Source organism: Cynoglossus semilaevis, chromosome 1 (genome assembly GCF_000523025.1).
Source record: "Cynoglossus semilaevis isolate Cse_v1.0 chromosome 1, Cse_v1.0, whole genome shotgun sequence".
NCBI lineage: Eukaryota > Metazoa > Chordata > Actinopteri > Pleuronectiformes > Cynoglossidae > Cynoglossus > Cynoglossus semilaevis.
This window is the reverse complement of record NC_024307.1, coordinates 956,917-978,029: the sequence shown is the minus strand read 5'-3', so window position 1 is coordinate 978,029 and position 21,113 is coordinate 956,917. Positions and strand designations below refer to the sequence as shown.

Sequence of the window (21,113 nt, the reverse complement as noted above, 5' to 3'; positions counted from 1 at the left end):
GGGGGTGGGGGGGTGGCGGGAGAGAGAGAAAGTCGCAGCTTCTCTTGCAGCACTTCCAACCACCAACCACCAAGTTTCCTTTCTGCTGCTGCAGTCAGTTGCAGCATATTGAACTTTTCCTTCTGAGGTGGAAAAGAAGCTGAGTCAACTTCAGAAGAATCCTATCGTGTTTCTTTCTTCTTTTTTTTTTTTTTTTCCAAGTGTTAACTTTAACTTAAGACCTTGAAGGGAGAAAAATTATTGTTGAGATCTTTTTTTTTCTTTCTTTTTTGTAAAGAAAGTCTTGACTCACAAACCTTTTGTGTCAGAGCCATTGTTTTGATTACTGTCGACAAGAAAGCTGCTTATATTTCACGATTGAGATCATCAGTGTGGGTTGGGTTCTCAGCTCAGGTGTCCGTCATGAGATGTATTTTTGGAGCCACTTGGCAAACGGCAAGAAAAGACAACTTTTTTTTTATTGTTAATTTTATCATGTGCTCTGTTTTTATCATCAACACAAATTCCTGCTTTAAAAAAAAACAACCATGTTTTAGCAAAGCTCACTCTACATGGTTGAAAGAACATATGTAAAAACAAGGATTTTTCTCACGCTCAAGCACGTTCAGCTCGATGGCAATATTTGTTATGTAAAAACCAAAAGTAGTGATGCATTCCCTCCTGCCTTTGTTATCGGTGATCCAATACAGTGAGTCTCAAATGGTGGGCCGTGACCCAAAAGTGGGTCACATACTGGTTTTCAGTGGGTCACGGGCCTTTGTCAATGCAAGAAAAAAAAAAAAGTCTAGCCTATTAAGACTCAGGTCAAACCTAAGGCCCGCGGTCCAAAACCGTCCCCGCTATGACGGTCGATCCAATAATATCTCAGCATTATGAGAGGACTGACCTTGTATCAAGGTAAAATCCATCAGTTTTTGAAGAAAAAAAAAAACCTTTTTCACTCTGCAGCCTTAATGTGAGCTTCATATTTCAGTCAACTGCTGTTGTTGGAACGACCACTTGTTATCGGCCTTCTGAACTCTGACGATAATAATTCTTGGAACGTAACAGTGTGACCAGTTAAACGCGGGGCAGTTTTATGGGCAGCTACTTCCCCCGGTCTCTCAGCTGTGAGATTAACCGTCTGGTCCACATGTACCGTGTGTTTCTGTCCACATCTGCGCGGCCCGCTGCCAGACCAATAAAGGTGTGTGGAAGCCCGAGGTCGAGCAGCATACTTTTCCTCGCTGTAATCACATGGCCATCTGTCAGAGCCTGTGCACCGCGTTCAACCAGCTTCCTTTTTGACACCCACCTCTGCCACACTTCACTCTCAGACTCACACGCACACAAACAGTTCTCTGTTCCATTTCTTATGCTTGGGTGCTTTTAAAAATGCAGGTGCAGGAGCAACTGTAACTGTTACACCAACCATTTTTTGTTTTCCCCATGGGGATCAGTGAAGTATGTCTGATTCTGACACACACACACATTGACTTACACAAAATCAACAAGTGTTCTTGTGAAATCTACTCTTCTTTGTTGCGGTCACCTCAGCACATTGTTTCTGTTTTTTTTTTTTTTTTTTTTTATTATTCATGGAGGAAGCAGAGAGAAATTGTGTCACATTTATCATGAAGTGTAATGTCAAGTGATTTTTTTTTTTTTTTTCATGTTCTGCTTTTCATCGTGAAGTGTTGCGAACTTTGCAGTGAAACCAATATTAATATAATCCCTAATGGCCCAGTTGGTTATTGAAACCAGGTAGAGGAACGACCTCAGCAGATGTCTGTTCCACCCTTGACCTGTAACTTGCCTTAAACTAAATCATCTCCCTCTTTTCCACGTCTTTTTCTCCCGCTAAACTTCTTTCCAGATAACAGGATTTAGCATATCAATGGCGGATTAGCTCGTTTTAGCAGAGCTCACTACGGCAGAGCTGCTTTTCCACTCGTCCCTCCAGACTGACTTGTGGACCTCACACACAGCTCCTCCACGCCGGGATCTTTGTTGTGTGTGTGTGGTCGCGGCTCCTCCACTGAACGTAATTGCTTTTGAAGATGACAAAAGACATGCGTTGTCACCGCGGGCTTCAGCGATTGGCCTGTTCGGGTTGATGACGTGTCAGGATTCCTACATTTTGTTTAACACACACATCCTGGTCTTCTGGCTTGTTTTCCATGCAATATATATATATATATATTTTTGAATATATTTATTATAAATATATAGAAAATATATGTATATATTTTATATGGAAAAATATATTTATACATAAATACACACACATAAGTATATATGCATGCACCTTGCTAGTAATTACAATATTTTATATATATTAAATATTTATTATACTTTTATAGACATATATATTTATATATAGACAAATGTATTTCAATATTTGATATGGAAAAATACATTTATACATAAATATAGAAATACATACGTAAAAATACACACACATACATATATGCACCTGTAAGCTTGCTAGTAATTACCCTAATGTGAAAATTTGCCCTCAGTCTGACAATGTATTGTTGTTCTGAATTCACCGGCTTCCTCTTGCTTTAATGGTCCTCGGAAAAACGCCGTGTCCTTTGACCTTTCAGTCATTATTTGGTAGCTTGTAGCTCCTCAGTACGACCCGTTATATGTACTGGAAATTTAGGTACAAAGTTTCAAGAGGTGACGACCCCAGATGGCCGCTTTGGCCACGATTTCACTTTTTTAGCGTGGACATGCATTTCTCCGTGTGTGTCGAGGAAGAGGGGAGGAAAACCTCACCATGACACGGCAGCCGCCTCAGGAAGGATGCCCCCACCCCCTCCCCCACCCCCTGCTCGCCTGTCGGGGGGTGACGGTGTGGGTCATATTGCGTTAATCATCTCACGGGGGTGACAGGATTTAGGATGTGGTACTGTCAGAAGCAGTGGGCGAGCTGGAAACGTTTGCATTTTACAGGCCTATGTGCCGATGAGTAATCATCTGAAAAGCTTTTTTCTCACAGAGAGAAAGTATAACTTTTGGTTCCTTCAGGCCTAGTTATTGTTATTCTTATAAAAAAACAAAAGTCGTTCTGGTGTGGACTAGATGTAACTTAACTGCTGAAAACTTCACAGTACCTGTGTTTACTCTAGCTAGCACCTAGCATGGTGCTAGCTAACTAGCAAAGTGAGAAAAGCGCATGGAAAAAAAAGTTGACACATTTAATAAATAGAACTTTAAAAAATACATTGTTATATGCTAGTCAGACAGGGATCATTGGATTTACTAGACAAAACTGTTTTTTTTTTTTGTTTGTTTTTTTTGCATTCAGAGTGAGAGTCATTTAGCCTGAGCTCCTGCCATGTGAGCACAAATGAGTCACCAGCAGGAACTGGAAGAGTGATTCATGTAACATCATTCTGTTGTGCAGTGTCACAGAGAAGCTGCTCAACCTGTAGTTATGTACGTTATACTTCTAGCTGCTCAACCTAATCTGAGAAAGGATCAGAACTTCTGATTAGGTTAACACAGAGTTAATACGAGTTTATGTACGAAGTTATGTGATGTTTTTTTTAACGAACACGCTGTGACAGATACTTCCTTAAGTACAGAGAGCTGCATTCAGTCTTAGCAGTGATATATTATTTTAATGGTAAAAACTATCTAACTAAAAAAGTGATTTACCCAGTTTGTGAAAATGACTGAACATTTCTGATAGAATCAGAATTAGAAAAAACATCCGACAAGACAAACCCCACTCCAATTTGTAAATTGAAAAAAAAAAAAAAATTAAAAATAATCTCAGAACCAGCCTTTGGTCTTGAAGGTTCTGGATGTATGATCAAAGCCTTGTCTGGTTATTTTTTATTTTTTTCATATCTCATTTCTTTGTCTTTGCTTTTGTTTAGCTTTTCTTTCAAAATATAAAACGCCGTGTTTATCCCTTTCTCCGTCTTCGGATCTCTTTCTCTTGGCAGCTAAAAGGCTGCAGGTGTCTTATGTGGCCCATGCCCACAACCCCGTAACTGCTGGGCCACGGCATCATTGTTCTGTGTGTCATGTTGCATGTGACCCTGGTTCGGGAGGAAACAGCTGGTGGATCCAACAGTACCAGCCTGTTTGGCACACAGATGTCACCGACGTTCAAAATGACGTGACGCCGTTTACGATCGTGCGCTGTATTCCTGTGTGTGTACTGTTGCCACCGCATGTACTTTACGCATACGCACCACGTATCCTCACCTGTCTGCAGCAGTGTACTCTGCCAAGAACACAGTGCACTGCACAAGCGTGAGCTGCCCTCAGCACAGGAAGTGATTCAGTATTTACTGGCCGTGTGCTTCCTCTGCGCTGATTCTCCTTCACTCCTCTCTCAGGATGTTTACCTCCGCCGTGTTGCTTCTCCCACCCTCGTCTCCGCCCCGTGTGGTTGATCACCTGACTTTGTGCCACGGTACTCAGCTGTAGTTTACTGCCTGGTTTGTCTCGGTTTGTCTCGGCCCAGACTTCACTAACGACATGGACAGACGTTGTTGGATGTTTGACTTTTATGTTGTAAATATACGGGATTGTTATCTTTGTGCACGTTGTTTGAATGCAGCAGTTTGTCTTCTCTTTTTGCCTTGAAAAGTAAAATATGAATGATGATGGGGTTTTCTGGAAAGATCATGTAGAGCCAGAGGATAAAACTATTGGACACAAGGACATAGGTTGGACAAGTTAACTATTTAAGGCATGGATGAGTATTAACTGTGTAGGACAGGAGTGAGTCCTGGTCCACATCAAGCATCAAGGCTGGGAGTCCTGGTCCACATCAAGCATCAAGGGTGATAAACATAGCAATAGTAAACATAAAGAACATAGCCTGAATTATCTTAACCTGGGTTTATAATCATGATCCTAAAAATCCGGTCTGGGGGCCGGTGCTGGTCCGTAGGTCATTTGGTACCGGTCTGCAGTGGGACCCAGTGGAAAAAAATGTACTTCAGTTTTACTCATTTACTTCATTTATAAATAATTCAATCATATCCCATACCTACCAAAAAAACCCCAACTTTTTTCATTCAAGGATTATCTGGCAATATAGGTCGTTCAGACTCTGATACTAACAGAATAAAGTATTTTATCACGACAATTAAAATGATCCTTCAATGATGGCGCTGTATTACCGGTCCACAGTAACGGCCGATACTGTCCATCCAGGCCTTCGCCCCAAAAAAGCTTAGCTATAACTAGTCGTTCACATAATTTAGATCAAATAGAGTCTGAGTATTATAACAGTGTTTAAAGGGAAGGAAATATACAGTACTTGGACACATACATGTGTAGATACAGTGTTGATCCCGTCAGCCGTCAGACTTTTACTAAACCCTGTGTTTTCCTTCTCAGTTTCCAGAGTGTGGCTTCTTCGGGATGTACGACAAGATCCTCCTGTTTCGTCACGACCTTAACGATGAGAACATCCTGCAGAGGTTGACCTCAGCAGAAGACATCCATGAAGGAGACCTCATTGAAGTGGTCCTCTCAGGTATGTGGGGGGGGGCATGGGGTTGGACAGTAATATCTCATATCAGATATTAGCAAAAACTTATTTTCGGACATCCCAAGTTCCAATCTCCATTTTCGATACAAGGGATTCACGATGTTTTCAGTTGCAGATTTGATTGTTTGCTGATGACGTGTTGTTTTCTATCAACAAATGTCATTTAAGCTGAGAGATTGACAGATAAATGCAGCACCGAGGCTTTCATGCTCTGTCACTTTGCACTCACAATGCCGAACTTAGCATATAGGCTAATAACAGCTATCCAGAGCTAACACGTCTTCCCTGATCTGCATGTTTCTGTGTTATTACAAGACGACATCACCTCTTTAGAGAGAAAAAAAAAAAACGTTGAAGAAACGTAGTGTAAATGTCTCTTTGTCAGACTCTGTAACTTTGACTTTTTCTTCGGTTGGAATAATCTCCTCAACTCATGAAGCTCTTCTTTTTCTGTATCACACCCTGCGTCTCCGACGTCACTTCTCAAACTTTTGATGTGGTGAATTTGTCCGACGCTTTAAGAAGCACTTCAGTTTTATTTCTTTGCTACTACATTTAGTCCAAATGTCTCATTTGACATGTTATCACCACAACACAACAACAATCCGAAGGTGTGTTCATTTCTTCACCGTGTGAGAAATGTTTTCAGTCTGGTCCGATCTACATCACAGATTTGTTATCCTCAGGTCAACAAGAGGTCATCAAATAAAAAAAAATAAAAATGAAATGATCAGTTATATTTTCGGTATCGTCAACCAGGGACCTAACCCTCTAACCTCTTACCCCAACTCAACCCCTAACCACATAATAATCTCTAACTGTTGTATTGGGTGTGTAATCAACAATTGGGCGACCCCTCCTTTTTGGAGCTTTTTAAGTTTTAAGTTTTAACAGACATTAAAATAGACCGTGAGACGTTAGGTGATGGATCGGAAGCACTCAGACTCACACTGTCAGTTTTAATCCTCTTATGATTATATCAGCGAAAATACTTCCAAGTACACATTGTAATACAATGACTAAAATAAACAGATTGTAGGTTGGGCTGATTCAGACTTCCAGAATCTTAAGGGTTCCGACAGTTTCTTTCACTCTTCACCTTTAGTACTAAAGTTCAACGGCTTCTCACAGGCTTTCGGTGATGACTGTTTTCACTGAACCATTTCGTACCAAATAAATTAGGGATGACTGGATATGATAGTCATGATCAGCATCGGTCGATTTTGGTCAAAGTTTTAGGATCGGACATCGAAAAGAAAAACAACAACTGCCCTTCTGATCCGATACCTCAGCCCAAATGCTAAACTTAACTTTGCGCAATGTGCTGTAAATAGGGACACTGTCGCCTCAGCTAAGAAGGAGAAAAGAAAGTATCGGATTGGTATCGGGATGGACAGATACATCAAGTTGTATCGGTATCAGTAACGGATATGAAAAAGTTGTACCGACTGATCCCTGATATAAATGTTAAAATCCTGTTACTACTGCACCTCTGTTGTAGGTAAAGTCATAGAAACAGGAAATGGCGTCCTAGTGCGGACCTAGATCTTTCAGTTTTTTTGCACCTACACAGGTGTTTTCTTTCCTGCGTCAGATGGATCAACTTCCTGTGCAGCGTCGAGGCGAGCAAAAGGGCTTAAGAGTATCTTTTCTCCAGTAATCTGTCCTGCTGCTCCATCTGTCTCCACGAGGAAGCACCTGACACCACCTGTGCTGAATTTCTTCTTCTCTCTCTTGAGCTGGGGCTATTGTTTGCAGGGATTTAGACAGGATGATGGTGTAGGTTAGGGATCTGATGTTTTTCCAGGCTGAGGAATGTAGACTAAAGACTGGAGAACTTCCTCCTTTTTGTTTCTGACTGTCTGTTTGTCTAGTACTCTCTAGTGTCAGACCGTGTTGCTTCATCTCCCTCCTTTGGATTTTCTCATTGTATTCCCTTCCCTCCACCTCAGCGAACCCATCTGCAGGTGTAATCAGCAGGGCCCGACCGTTCGAGCTCTGCAGAACAATTGGGTCCGAGCGTCTCGGAAAATCTCAAATTTGCTCTTTTATATAATTGTCTGAAACAGTCAATAAAATTTGGCTTTGTTTCATCACAGGAACAGTGCCACGGCCGACACTTGATCTTTGTTTAGGCAGCGTAGACCGAGAGGTCCACAACCCAAAGCCTTTCATTTGGTTCAGAGAAAATATGAACCCTTTCTGCCCCACAATTTGTCTCCTGTTATTTTGCGTCGAGCGTTCCTCCACCAACCTGCTGTTGGACTCTGCGGCTGTGGGAAAGAGACAATCAGAGTATCTCTCACTGTGAGAGGGAGGCAGCGCTGTCTTTTTCTTGGCTACGGGTTCAAAGGCGAAGGCTTGTTTTTCCTGCAGTAAGTGATTGTAGTAGACCCGCAGAGCGTAAACACGCTCCAATGAGATGGACAACCCTGGACACAGCGGACACTGCGCAGGCCATCTGAACCCGTGAGGTTTGGGGTTTGGCCGGGACCGATTGTCCCTTTGTTCTGTTTTTCACTCCCTCGGGTTCCCACCGCTCTCACAAGTTCCTTATTCCTCACTTTTGACGGTGTGAAATTGAAGAGTACTTTTCTGTTTGTCATAAATGTGACAAACTTGTTTTTCTCTCTGGGTCCACGAATGGAAACCTTAAATGAAAAGGCCGCGCTCGCGTAGGCCCTGCGCGCTGCTGCTGCTGCGACTCTGGCGATAAACAAAGGCCAGAGTTTGTGCTGTCGTTGTTTATAATTCTAATAAGCACCGCAGACGTTACATAACGCTGCGACGGACAAGAAGCAGCCAGTTGTTTCACAGGCATGTGTGAAAAAGCCCATGAATGCTGCCTTTCATGTGTCAGTGCCGGGAAGCGATGACATGTGACCCGTCTGTACTCTTTCAAATCAAACCCAAATAGTCAACATCACCCCTGCAGCTGCTGCTGTTGTCAACACAGAGCAGCAATGTGGCTTTTTAAACAATCTCCTCAGAATTTTATTGCAGTTTTTTTTTTATTAGATTGACCTTAAAGTTAGCCTTTGAGCTGTGATGTCAGTAGAAATTCCCGTGGACAAAACATTGGGGTTGTGTATCGGCAAGAATCTGGAGAGACGATACGTATCACGATACGATAGGGAAACAACGATATATTGAGTTTTTTAAAAACAACAATTTAATTGAAGTAAAACTGTCAGCATATTTAACACTCGATGCCGTTACATGCTTAACATCAGGTTAGTAACACTGGAACAGTGGCATTGACATTTGTACATTTACAAATATAAGACGCATCGGAGTCTGAGCCGCCGATACCCAGGTTGAGATTTACCGGATACACAGGAACACAGAAAGACTTTGTACCGTAAATGTTTGTTTATATACCTGAACTGGCGGCTGAAGAATAGAAAATCTGCATCTTTGTATAAGTCGCATGGTTCAAAGCGTGAGAAAAAAGTAGGGGCTTATAGTCGACGGAAAAGACGGTATATTGTTTGACTCAAAGTCGCAAAAACATACAAATATACGCCGTCCCTGAACAATCAAACTAGCGGTGTCCAAATGAAACATAAAATGAAATAAACACCATGAATACTTCCATGTTAATTGTGAATAAAAAAAAATGATACAGTGCGAAATGTAACATCGCGATATTTCATTGTATCTTTTTACAGCCGTAACGAAGAAGCAGATCAAGTGGATCATTTCAGTGTTTATTTATCTCAAAATGTTTTTTTATCCATTTGAACGTGTTTTTCTTTTTCTCTTCCTTCGTATTTATTCATACAATGTCTGTTCTCGTTTGTTGTTTTTTAAAATGCTGTTACGATGACTGGCCACATGTCACTTTCTACTAACCCTAACCCACGTCTGCATCTCATCACAACAACAGCAGCAGCTCAGAGTGTTATCCCAGCGTGTTTGATTGAATCACCTTAAGAGAAACCAGCGCACACTCTGACTCACGCTCACATTTGTGATGATTCACAGCCGTGACTTGCTTCCAAGCGCGGGCCGAGCCCATTGTTCCAGGCAAACTCTGGTGGAAAAGAGAGAGAAAAGCAGAGCTGTAGTTACTGTAGTTACTGCTCTGCTGAGATTTATTATTTTGTGCGGTGGTTACAGAGGAGAAGGACTGATGAAACACAGTCGTGCTGCATTACTGCGTTACCTCTGGGTGTGTCCTTTATTACACATTGATATGAATGACACCCGGTGCCACAAACGATGTAATGCCCTCTAGTGTAGCAGTGTGGGAACAACACGGGTTCCTCTCAGTTACCTCCCGTCATTCCTTTGACATATTTCAAAACTTACACATGACATCCATCCATCTTTGTTTTCAACATGTTATTGTACAATTTTCCATGATTTCAATGATTTTTCCAGATTTGTTTTTCTTTCTCAACTTTTTTTTTTTTTTTTTCTCGTACCATGTGTGTAATTTGTAGCTCAAGCGACGGTTGAAGACTTCCAGATCCGACCTCATGCTCTTTTTGTCCACTCCTACAAGGCCCCCACCTTCTGTGATTACTGTGGGGAGATGCTGTGGGGTCTGGTGCGGCAGGGGCTCAAATGTGAAGGTTAGACACGCAAGCGGGAATTTTTCACTCTCATATGGTCTAAAAACAGTTCTAGTTCTTCTTCTATTTTGACATATTTTAAAAAAAAGTAAACATTTTGTCGCCATTATTCTGCCTTTGGGACGTTGTTGACCACTAGGTGGTGCCAAGCTGGACAACGTTTTAATGTCATTTGTTTCTTTTTAAAAGGATGTGGGTTGAACTACCACAAGCGATGTGCTTTCAAGATTCCAAACAACTGCACCGGTGTGAGGAAGAGACGACTGTCCAATGTCTCACTGCCCGTACCCTCTCTCTCCGTACCGCGGCCGGTACCGGTCGAGAACGCCGTGGTCGTCCCGGATGAGGTGAGGCTTCGTGGAGACTATTATATATTACAGTACATGAATAGAGCAGTGTTTCCCAAACTATTTTTTCTGGGCACCCGTATCCAAGTCAACAGACATTATTCGTAAACTCCTGGGAAACACGATGTGAGACGACCCAAAAAAAAACAAAAAACCCTTGCGATCCACCTGAGGGTCGCGACCCAGTCTTTGGGAAACAATGCTCTAGCTCAGGGGAGTCAAATTCATTTTGGTTCAGGGGCAACATACCAGTACAATGAAAACATAATTTTCAATAAATAAAAACAAGTTGTTATTTTCCCCCCTTGATTTCCTGCAAATACATACAAGAACGTTAGAAAATCTTCTTCTTTTTCTTTCGGCTTTGTCCCTTTTTCAGGGGTTTTCTACAGCGAATCATTGATATCTTCTACTCTGAAAATACATACATTGATTTCCATCTCTCCCTGTTCTCCTGTTCTCTGATTTAATGAAATTTAATTTGACAAAACATCACCAACATGAAATGTTTGAAACCGCTAGCGGTCAGGATTTGGCCCTCGGGCCGTATGTTTGACACCTCTGCTCTATATATTTGTGGACGAACCAAAACTGCAGAATTCAACATTTCTTACAAACCACCGTTTTTTTGTTTTTTTTTGTTCCACTTCCACTCACAATAAGCTCGCCTGGGCTGTGATGTCAGCTTTAATCAGAGTGGAAATCAGGTGAACTGGCCAAGAATGTGAGGTAGCCGCTTTGCTGCTATTTGGAATTTCTAATCTTAGCCACTTCAGCTTTTTTTTTTCCTTCCAGGGTCCTAATATAGAACTGCTCTGATTGAGGTGGAGGAAGTTTCACATAACACCGTCAAATATGTTTGGTTATTCAGATCACAAAAACGAGAGAGTCCAAACACTTTGATTGACAGCGGTGTCATCTAACGCTCGCTCACTTCCTCCACTTCCTGCGCTGGTTATTTTAAAATTGGTCTTCCCTTGTTTTACTGGACTCCCCACAGGGACAGAGGTCCCATCAGGAGGCCGGGAAGCGGATCCTGTCCTGGAGCGGTCGGCCCATCTGGATGGAGAAGATGGTTTTGGGCCGGGTTAAGGTGCCGCACACCTTCGCCATCCACACCTACACCCGGCCCACCATCTGTCAGTACTGCAAGCGTCTGCTCAAGGGTATCTTTCGTCAGGGCATGCAGTGTAAAGGTAGAGCTTTATATAAAAGACCAGAAAAAATGACGGCAGCGTAAAGGTAGAGCTTTATATAAAAGACCCCGAAAAAAATGACGGTGGTGTTTCAACAGTTTCGTTCCTAATTCACTCTGTTTTTTTTTGTGTTTTGCCAGACTGCAGGTTCAACTGTCATAAGCGATGTGCTTCCAAGGTACCGAGAGACTGTTTAGGGGAGGTGGACTTTAATGGAGGTAGAGTTTACATTTGGTCACATATAAAGTGTAATATACAGTGGAACCTCGAGATAACGAGCACAGTCCGTTCCAGGACTCGTATCTCCATCATTTTTTCCCATAAGAAATAACAGAAAAAAATGAATCAGTTCCAGCCCTTTAAAAAAAATCCCTTATTAGTGGTAATAACAATGTAAAAATATTTTTTAATTGCTAAAGAGACATAAACACAAAAATAATTATAGTCTATAAGGATTTCTGTGATATAAAATAAAATGTGGTTTAATTCTTTTTTCAAGTTCTTACCTTCGAGACAGACGATACAGTAGCGGCTAATGGCGGATGTGGTTGTACCTCGACACCACGCTCATATTTATTGACTCACCATCATCCTCACCACTCACTTTCTTAGGACTCATCACTATTACGAAGAATAATGCATAAAATAAAAAAATCACGTAGATAACGCTACGTACGGAAGTTAGCATGGGCTGCCACCTAGTGTCGGCGTTTGTAAGCTAAAAAGTATCTCAAATCTTTACTCGTATCTTGAAATACTCGTATGTCGAGACGCTCGTATCTCGAGGTTCCACTGTATTTAAAGTGATTGTCTTCACCTTCACCTTCACGATATGTTTGTTGCTCTTGGCTAGAACCCGCCAGTCCAGGTCCAGATTCAGACACTACTATGGACACAATGGAGGTGGACAGCAACGACATGGACGGCGGTCGAGGACTGGACGACCCGGAGGAACCGTCAACACCGGACGAGAGGATGTTTGACTTGGACTCTCCCTTCTTGGACAGGGAGAAGGATGAAGAGCCCATCAAGACCATTAGGTGAGAAGAACACATTTTCCACAATTTTCAGTTTGTTGTCCAAGCCGCAAAGACCGTCCGGCTCCTGCCAGCTGTTGAAACTTTGTTTTTAATATAATATTGGTTTCAGTGTAGAATGTCAGGGTCCAGGGAGAACGAAACAGAAAAGGTCACTGTTCTAATTCAAAGCGGAGACTTGTGCTTATATCTCCAACCACCAGGTTCTCCCTGACGCCAACGTCTGTGTTTATTCTACACCAGTAGTGTTACCACCACATCACGTTTCCGTGCATGTTAACCCCTGTTAGAGAAGGCAAAACCAAACACTGGCTGCCTGAAAAAAAAAAAAACCATTTGATTTTATTAAGAACAAAAATATATTGTTATTTAAACAAAAGGTTTTATGTGTCTGTTGAAAGTCCTTCCACCAGCAGCAACATCCCTCTGATGCGGGTGGTCCAGTCCATTAAACACACTAAGAGGCGGAGCTCCACTGTGGTGAAGGAGGGCTGGATGGTACATTACACCAGCAGGGACAACCTGGTGAGACCCTCGAGCCGGAGATGAACTCCACTGTTGTAGCTGACAACTAAATTCACAAAAAAAAAAAAAAAATAGTAGAAACAATTCGGACTGAGAATTCCTCCGACTAACGTTGTTCTTTTTACTGTTTCCCAGCGCAAGAGACATTACTGGAGGCTGGACAGCAAGAGTCTGAGTCTGTTCCAGAACGACACTGGAGCCAAGTTCTATAAAGTAAGAATGACAATTTCATCTCTGCCTTTTTCCTCTGCTCAGCTGTGGTAATTGGCAGATCTTGAGTCACATTATAGTAATTAAATGGGCAGTTCTTCAAAATATGAATGCATTCCCACAGGAGAAAATACCACCAGGGGGCTGCACCCCCGTACATCAACACACCATCAGCAGTTTTTCTTGTCTTTTCTTTAACCTATTTTGAAATAATTAATTGTGTTAAGGGTCAGTTTGACCCTGTTCAGTCTGAAGTGTTTGACACTGGTGTGTTGGTGGAACGTCTGTGCAGAGTCTGTTGTTGTTGCGGGTCATTCTGACCGGTGTAAATCCACCAAAACAAATAAGATCAAAGTCAAATAAGATTATATAAACATTTTAGAAAACATGCAATACATTATAATTCCCACAGTATATTTAAAAAGTATTGAGTTAATATTTTTCACCTTTCAAAAAGACTTTTTTATCTCGCCTCATTTTCCTACATTTTTAATGTGAAAATGACATGTCATGAATGTAATTTTTTTTTCAACATAATCCAAGGGTTAAAAGGAAATCCTTGCATATTCAAAGTGTCAAAAAAAACTCTGAGTTATATAGTGTGAAGCTGTACAAACAACTGTGACTTTAATGACGAAGATGAAGCTACGTGATGCTAACCGTTAGCTCCACATAAATTAATCCTTTGCTGCTGGTTAGGGGCGTGTATTGGAAAGAATCTGGCGATATGATACCTGTATCACGATACGGGTATCAACCATCCATCCATCCATCCATCCATCCATCCATTTTCATCCACTTATCCGTTACCGGGTCGCAGGGGCAGCAGTCTCCACGACCTCCACCCAAATCGGGATTCAATCTTGCCCAGGAGGTGAACCCTGGGGTTCCACACCAATGACAGAGACGTTGACTCTGGGCCAAAGCGCCACACGGGCATCAACGATACGATATATATTCAGTATTCAAATAGTTACAACGAAGGCAACTGGACGAAGTAGGTTTTTTCTTTTAAGACGTTTCACCTCTGATCCAAGAGGATTCGTCAGAACTGAAACTATTTTTGGATAAATGACCTCAGACCACCACAGACATGATACGATATATTGATGATATTGATTGGTGATATTCTGCAATACTATAGGCACGCTGATATATTTATTTAAAGAAGAAAAAAATAACTGTAGTCCCAGTGTGATCCTAGTCTCAGACTCTGCCCCCCCCCCCTCAGTGTGATCCTAGTCTCAGACTCTCCCCCCCCCAGTGTGATCCTAGTCTCAGACTCTGTTCCATCTGAACATCAGTTCCTAACTCTGGAACAGAGGGATCTACATTTGGAATCACTAGAGAAGAAAGAAAAGAACAAGAAAATGAACCAACACCAGGAATATTTCACCGGTAATTTTTAATAAATTAATTTTACAGTATTGTAAAAATCACAATATTTCATTGTATCAATATTTTCTTACATCTCCGCTGCTGGTCTCAAACCTCAAACCTCACTTCAAAATAAACAGAAAAACTTCCTTCACACCTACAGTTGAAGGTGTTATTACACGTTGTTGTAACTGTGAAGTTCAACAGGGTCAGGTCACATCGCTAAAAATTTCCCCTGGGCTTTTCTGCCGTCGTCCTCGACAGTAGACCGTGCGCTCTCTCTACCCGTCCGTCCGTCCGTCCGTCCGACAGCCTTCAGCTTCTGTGTGTCAGATCGGTTAAAGTTCTGCAGAAGGCAGTAACTGTCGGAAAAGACACTTCTGAGCAGCGGAGAAGTTCCAAATCCAGAGTCACAGAGCCTGTAAGTAAAGTTCTGCAGGATTTCTGTGTAACGTCAGTTGCGGAGAGTGTGTGACACTTCCCGCTCGCTGCCAGCTCCGTAGTCAGTCATTACACTGCCGCAGGGGCTTAATAGCACAGTAATTACACCCCAAGAACGAAGGGAGGGAACTGCAGGCTGCAAGGTAAAGACTTCCACATGTGGGTTGATGATGCGTACGTGTGTGTGTGTGTGTGTGTGTGTGTGTGTCTTAGGGTAATAAGGAGAGGAGGTAATAGACGACGGTGGGGGAGGGGAGTAATTTATGGTTCATGTTGCTGTGTGTGTTTTGTGACTTTGACACCTCCTTCAGTTGTGGTCACACAGTGCGACAGTGGGACTTTGTGCGCCTGTGATGTCAGAGTTGCCGGTTTGAGCCCCGGCACTCTCTGGGCATGTTTAATGTCTGGGGTTTTTTTTTGTTTGTTTTTTTTGTTTGTTTTTCAGCAGCTGCATCCTTTTCTTTTATTCTGTCTTATTAACCCTTTGATGCATGACCCATGATATACTGAGTTAAAGTGTTTTTAATGTGTTTTTAGACATAAAAATAAGAACTGATTTGGTTCTGTTTTTATACACCAAATTTTCTTTTTGAATGTTGACACAATTATTCTGCAGTTGCAAAGGCTGACCACTGTATGGCAGTGTTGGGTGATTCTCATGCGTCCACTGTAGAGGCTTATATGCAACACTGCCATCAAAACCTATTCTTATCATAGAAAATGACATTTTAATAGCTGTCCACTGTAGTGACCGTCATGCATGAAAGGGTTAAACATCACTCTGGTTGTGCAACAAGCCTGAAGTAAAAAAAAAAAAGTTTAATTCGTCTGCCTCGCTCTACCATTTACCCTGTCACACCCTGCAGACCCTGCAGCCAGAGCCTTGGAAATGAAACAGGGGGGGGGGGGGGGGGGTGTTTACAGGCATCTTTATGTGGTTCTTTTACAATCAACTTGGCACTGGGCTTGGTTGAAGATCCTCAGGAGGCTAATTGAAGGCTTGCTCTCAGAGGTCTTCCTTCTGTGCTCAAAGACTGCCCTGGCCCGTGGGTTTAACGGCGGTAGAAGTTTCATTTATTCAAATGAAAATGTGAAAGGAGATCGCCGGTGTTTTCAGGGGGGAAAATGGTTCTTTCAGTGGGTTTTTTTTTCGTCAGACACCACAGATTCTCCATCTGTATCCGGTAAATCGTTGCTCCTTTCTGTTTCGTTCCTCTTGAAGTCCCTGGCCCGCTGCCCGTCATTGTGTGGCTACCGTCCTCTCCGCCTTTTTTTTTTTTCCTTTATACCTTCAATCTGATTAGCGGTGGTCGCGTGGTGGCTCACTCGCCAGGGCATGGCAGCCATTTCCACCATTTGGAAGCCATAATGGCCGTCCTTGTTTGAAGACGAGACCCCTGTACTTGTGGCTTTCTCTGAAGAACCCTTCATGGGGTGAGGGGGCTTCTCTGTGTCTCCGCCAGATTGAGTCCTGTCACAATCAAACACACAGGCACCAGTCTGTGGAGAAGTGAAGTTGCCGTGTCTTCCGTCTTAGTGGCTAGCGGTAGCGCCAGTGACTCCTGCTCAGATGGGGCCTCTGGCTGGCCCTGCCTTGTAATCAGGGAACCAGAGCGCTCCGGCCGCCGCAGGGCCCCCGCTCACGTGACCAGGCCCCGCTCACCACAAGCACTTCATCTGATACTCTGTGGTGAGCCACGCGGAGGGGACAGCGTGTGCCGGGAGAAGCCCCTTATTGGCTGGAAATTCTCTGTGTTTTTTTTTTTTTTTTTTTCAATTCCTGAGCCTCCCTCGTCTCTTTGATTTGACAGAGGGTTTGAAGGGTGAAGGGGGAAGTTTTAAATGTGCTGCAGCTCTTCCTCTAGAGAGGATCATATCAGATGAAGAGAGGAGAAAGGTAGATCTTGGATCACAGAGTGGACAGACAGCTACTGAGAGCGGAGACGCCGTGAGTGTTTCATTTCTGTGAATTGTGTCTGTGTCGGGTCGGTGAGACGTATTTTGTAAAAGGGTAAAATGAGTCTGTTGTTCTCTGGGTTTTTGTCATCATTACAATGTTTTTTTTTTTGTCTGATTCTGATTTTGTAAAATAGATCCTTAAATATTAAAGGAAGTAACATATATTTTATATATTTTTTCATAAGTTATTTAAATAGGATTGAGTGTTTGTTCTGCTCTTATCATTCTGTTTTACTCTTTTGTCAATTGACTAATTATTTGTCTTCTTGTTCATTGATTTCTTATTGTGTTTGGTATCGGTGAGATTTTATTAGCAAAACAACTCACGTTTCACTGTGAATTATGTCTGTGTTGCGTTGTTTTTTCGCCATTTCGACTGTTGGACTTTTTTTTTACCAGTTGGGAATTTTGGGGTTGGTCCAATATTTTCTGGTCCATAATAATTTTGGCTATAATTCCTGCAGTTGTGATGCCATGAGCTGTTGTTTTCAGTGTGAAGCTGCAACCTTTTTTACAGAGATCTAATCCTGACAGATCCAAGGTGAACATTTTTATCTTTCATCTGGACCATGAAGTTAATATTTACATTTATTACATCTGGCGATACAAAGGGTATCACCACATACAGGGGCAACAAGACCATATATTGTGATACTATAGCGATATATTGAGGTGTTTTTTTTCCCCCAGTGTGATCCTAGTCTCAGACTCTGTTCCATCTGAACATCAGTTCCTAACTCTGGAACAGAGGGATCTACATTTGGAATCACTAGAGAAGAAAGAAAAGAACAAGAACATGAACCAACACCAGGAATATTTGCATGTTAAAAATGATTAGCGTTGCTAAAGCAGTCCACGATAATCCACTCGCTCACTCCACTTCTGCTTCTCCTCGTTCTTTGGGTTTTTGGTTGCATAGCTGCCACCTATTGGAGAGACTACCTAGTTATTTGAAACTAACAAAAAAAATCATTCTTCTTTATATTTAATATAATAATATTATAATGGTGGCGCTTTGGCCCAGAGTCAATGTCTCTGTCATTGGTGTGGAACCCCAGGGTTCACCTCCTGGGCAAGATCGATACCCAGTTAGGGCGGTTGGTACCTTCCAGTGGACTCACCACCTGCAGGAAGGTTTAGGGGGGTTGGTATGGTGCAGTTTGATTTGGGTGGCGGTCGTGGAGACTTCTGCCCCCGTGACCCGGTAACGGATAAGCTTCTTTGTGCTTCTTATCTTTCCACGCCTACTCCACATCCAAATATTCCAAATAACTCCATGGTTGTAACTCTGTGTCCCCTCTACAGGAAATCCCTCTGTCTGAGATCCTGCAGGTAGAACCTTCCAGAGACTTCAGTAATCTGGCCCAAGGCAGCAACCCTCACTGCTTCGAGATCATCACGGCCACAATGGTCTACTACGTGGGGGAGAACAACTGCAGCCACTACCACAACCCAGCCCTGGCTGCGTCAGGCGTGGGCATGGACGTGGCCCAGGGCTGGGAGAAGGCCATCAGACAGGCCCTGATGCCCGTCACCCCCCAGGCCAGTGTAGCCAGTGCTGCGGGACAAGGCAAAGATCACAGTACGTTTTGAACACAACAACACGCTGCCTTCTTCTGCCAACACTGGCAGTGATCTGTTTGTAGCTCAAAAACAGAAGGAATTAATGTGAGAATTACTATTAATTTACCGCAAATAATTTGTCTGCCGAGATATGACAGTGACAGGCCGAACTATTAAATGTTCTTCCACTAGGGCAGGCGTGGCCGACCTGCGGCTCGGGAGCCACATGCGGCTCTTTGCCCCATTTTATAGGGCCCTTACGCCCATGTCGAATTTTATGTTTGTGTTTTTTTTTTTTAACGCTATGTGAACGTTGACGCAAATTATTTCGGGAAAACCCAATTCGCACAGATGAAAAGATGTATACAGGAAGTTTTAACTCTCATGTGGTCCTTCGGGTCTAGGTGACCCAGTGGTGACAAAGGACATATATCATGTGGCGGTAACTTTGCGGTAACGTGGTAAAAATTGTGGCTCTTGACTGGTTGACCACCCCCGCATTAGGTGAAAGCAGACGGCTACAAAAACTAAAAACTAAAAAAGACAAAGACTGTTGAATAAGATCTTTGTTTGTCTCTTTCTTCAATTCCTTTACATCAGTTTTGCGTCTTTGTTTGTCTCTTTCTTCAATTCCTCAATTCCATCAAATTTGCATTCAACTAAACAAGCCCCCTGCTGTATTATGTTGGGCTGCACCTTTTTGCTCACAGCCGTAATAGAAGGGACATTTTGGGGTATAATTGAAAGCTGAAATGCAGAAGTGTCTTTTTTTTTTTTCTCCCCTCGTCATGTGGTTGACCTTACATGCTCTGTCTTTCAGAAGAGCTGTCCATCAGCATATCTGTGTCCAACTGTCAGATCCAGGAGAATGTGGTAAGTCAGCGCTGCCTGAACATGTATGTCATCTGTGTGGCAACAACAGAAGTTGTACCGGACATCGACTTCCACCTAAATTCTCTTTTTTTTTTTTTTTTTTTTTTTTTGCATAAATGAGGAAGCCGACGACGAGAAAATAGAAATGAACTTTCCAAGTGTTCCCGAAAACAGAAATACTGTAGTAAAAATAACTTTTCTTTTTTTCCCTGTGTGTAGGACATTGCCTCTGTGTACCAAATATTTTCTGATGAGGTGCTGGGATCTGGTCAGTTTGGCATCGTGTACGGAGGTAGGTTTCTCTTTCGATATCATACCCCAGAGTTTTCATACAGGTCTAGTTTATGTTCTCAACTAGGAAAAACTTTTTTTTTCTTATCATTGAACAGAATATAAAATGTACTTTAACCCCAATTTATTTTGTTGGGGTTAAAACCTAAATGCTGTGGACATAATACCTGTAACTTCAACTCTCTCTTAATACAGTGACACAGTTATTAGCCAAAACAAACAGAAACATTTTGGCTAAATGTACTAAAAACTTAAATGTCAGTCAGAGCTAAGTTTTTTTTATAATATTTAAAAAGTAAGGGAGAACCCACAAAAAAGTATATATTTACTCACAATGTACATGGGAACATGATCCTGTTTAGTTGAACTCCTTGCTGAGATACTAACAGGAATTGAAGAAAGACAGAGATGTTTATCTGCACTGAAGCGCTAATGCTCCCGCTCCCTTGTTCCCCGGTGACTTTTGTAGTCAATCCTGCTGCATAAATTTAAAGGTTTTCGAGCAGGAAACATATTTAACCACGCTTGTGCGACTGTGTGGCTAAGTGTTCCGCGCTTCAGAACAGTTACATTCACACTAGCCATAGAATTCACACATTAGAGCCCAAACATACTTGGGCACGGTACTTTGGCGCTAGTGTGAATCCACCCTTAAGTCAGTCTTTTTAGTTCACACTCTCGGCTGTAGGCTTTCATCAGTTAGCTTACTGGTGCATTTGTGGAAATCTGTCTTTGTAAAGTTCTTCTTTTATTTTTATGACAGGGAAACACAGAAAGAGCGGCAGAGACGTGGCCATCAAGGTGATTGACAAGATGAGATTTCCTACCAAGCAGGAGAGTCAGCTAAGAAACGAAGTGGCCATACTACAGGTGATGACCGTCTGCTAATAAAGTACCGCTCAGTAACATCAGGTGTCGTATTTCATTCAAATGAAGCCTTAACTTGAACAAGTAGCTGGTTGTTTCAACCATGTGATTTACAAACCGCAGGCAGGAAAATAAGCCACGGTTTTATTTCCATGAAATAAAAAATTGGAAGTTCACGTTACTCTGACGGCTGTGGCTGTGCTGCTGGAAGTCACTTTCCCTAAAATGTCAATTCTTCATCCGTTTTTCCTTCAGAATCTGCACCACCCTGGGATCGTCAACCTGGAGTGCATGTTCGAGACTCCAGAACGGGTCTTTGTTGTGATGGAGAAGCTTCACGG

The 21,113-nt window shown here is 42.4% G+C and overlaps 1 protein-coding gene across 1 annotated transcript in view; it reads left to right on the top strand.

Moving 5' to 3' along the window:
* prkd3 (protein kinase D3) overlaps nucleotides 1-21,113 on the top strand; it is a 37,906-nt gene that overhangs the window by 11,776 nt on the left and 5,017 nt on the right. Inside the window, exons 2-14 of the mRNA XM_025058219.1 lie at nucleotides 5,353-5,491; nucleotides 9,955-10,086; nucleotides 10,276-10,433; nucleotides 11,434-11,629; nucleotides 11,770-11,847; nucleotides 12,483-12,669; nucleotides 13,068-13,191; nucleotides 13,327-13,404; nucleotides 18,484-18,760; nucleotides 19,562-19,614; nucleotides 19,834-19,906; nucleotides 20,669-20,775; nucleotides 21,028-21,110. Of these exons, the coding sequence (XP_024913987.1) occupies nucleotides 5,353-5,491; nucleotides 9,955-10,086; nucleotides 10,276-10,433; nucleotides 11,434-11,629; nucleotides 11,770-11,847; nucleotides 12,483-12,669; nucleotides 13,068-13,191; nucleotides 13,327-13,404; nucleotides 18,484-18,760; nucleotides 19,562-19,614; nucleotides 19,834-19,906; nucleotides 20,669-20,775; nucleotides 21,028-21,110 (1,685 nt within the window). The remainder of the gene's footprint in view (nucleotides 1-5,352; nucleotides 5,492-9,954; nucleotides 10,087-10,275; nucleotides 10,434-11,433; nucleotides 11,630-11,769; nucleotides 11,848-12,482; nucleotides 12,670-13,067; nucleotides 13,192-13,326; nucleotides 13,405-18,483; nucleotides 18,761-19,561; nucleotides 19,615-19,833; nucleotides 19,907-20,668; nucleotides 20,776-21,027; nucleotides 21,111-21,113) is intronic.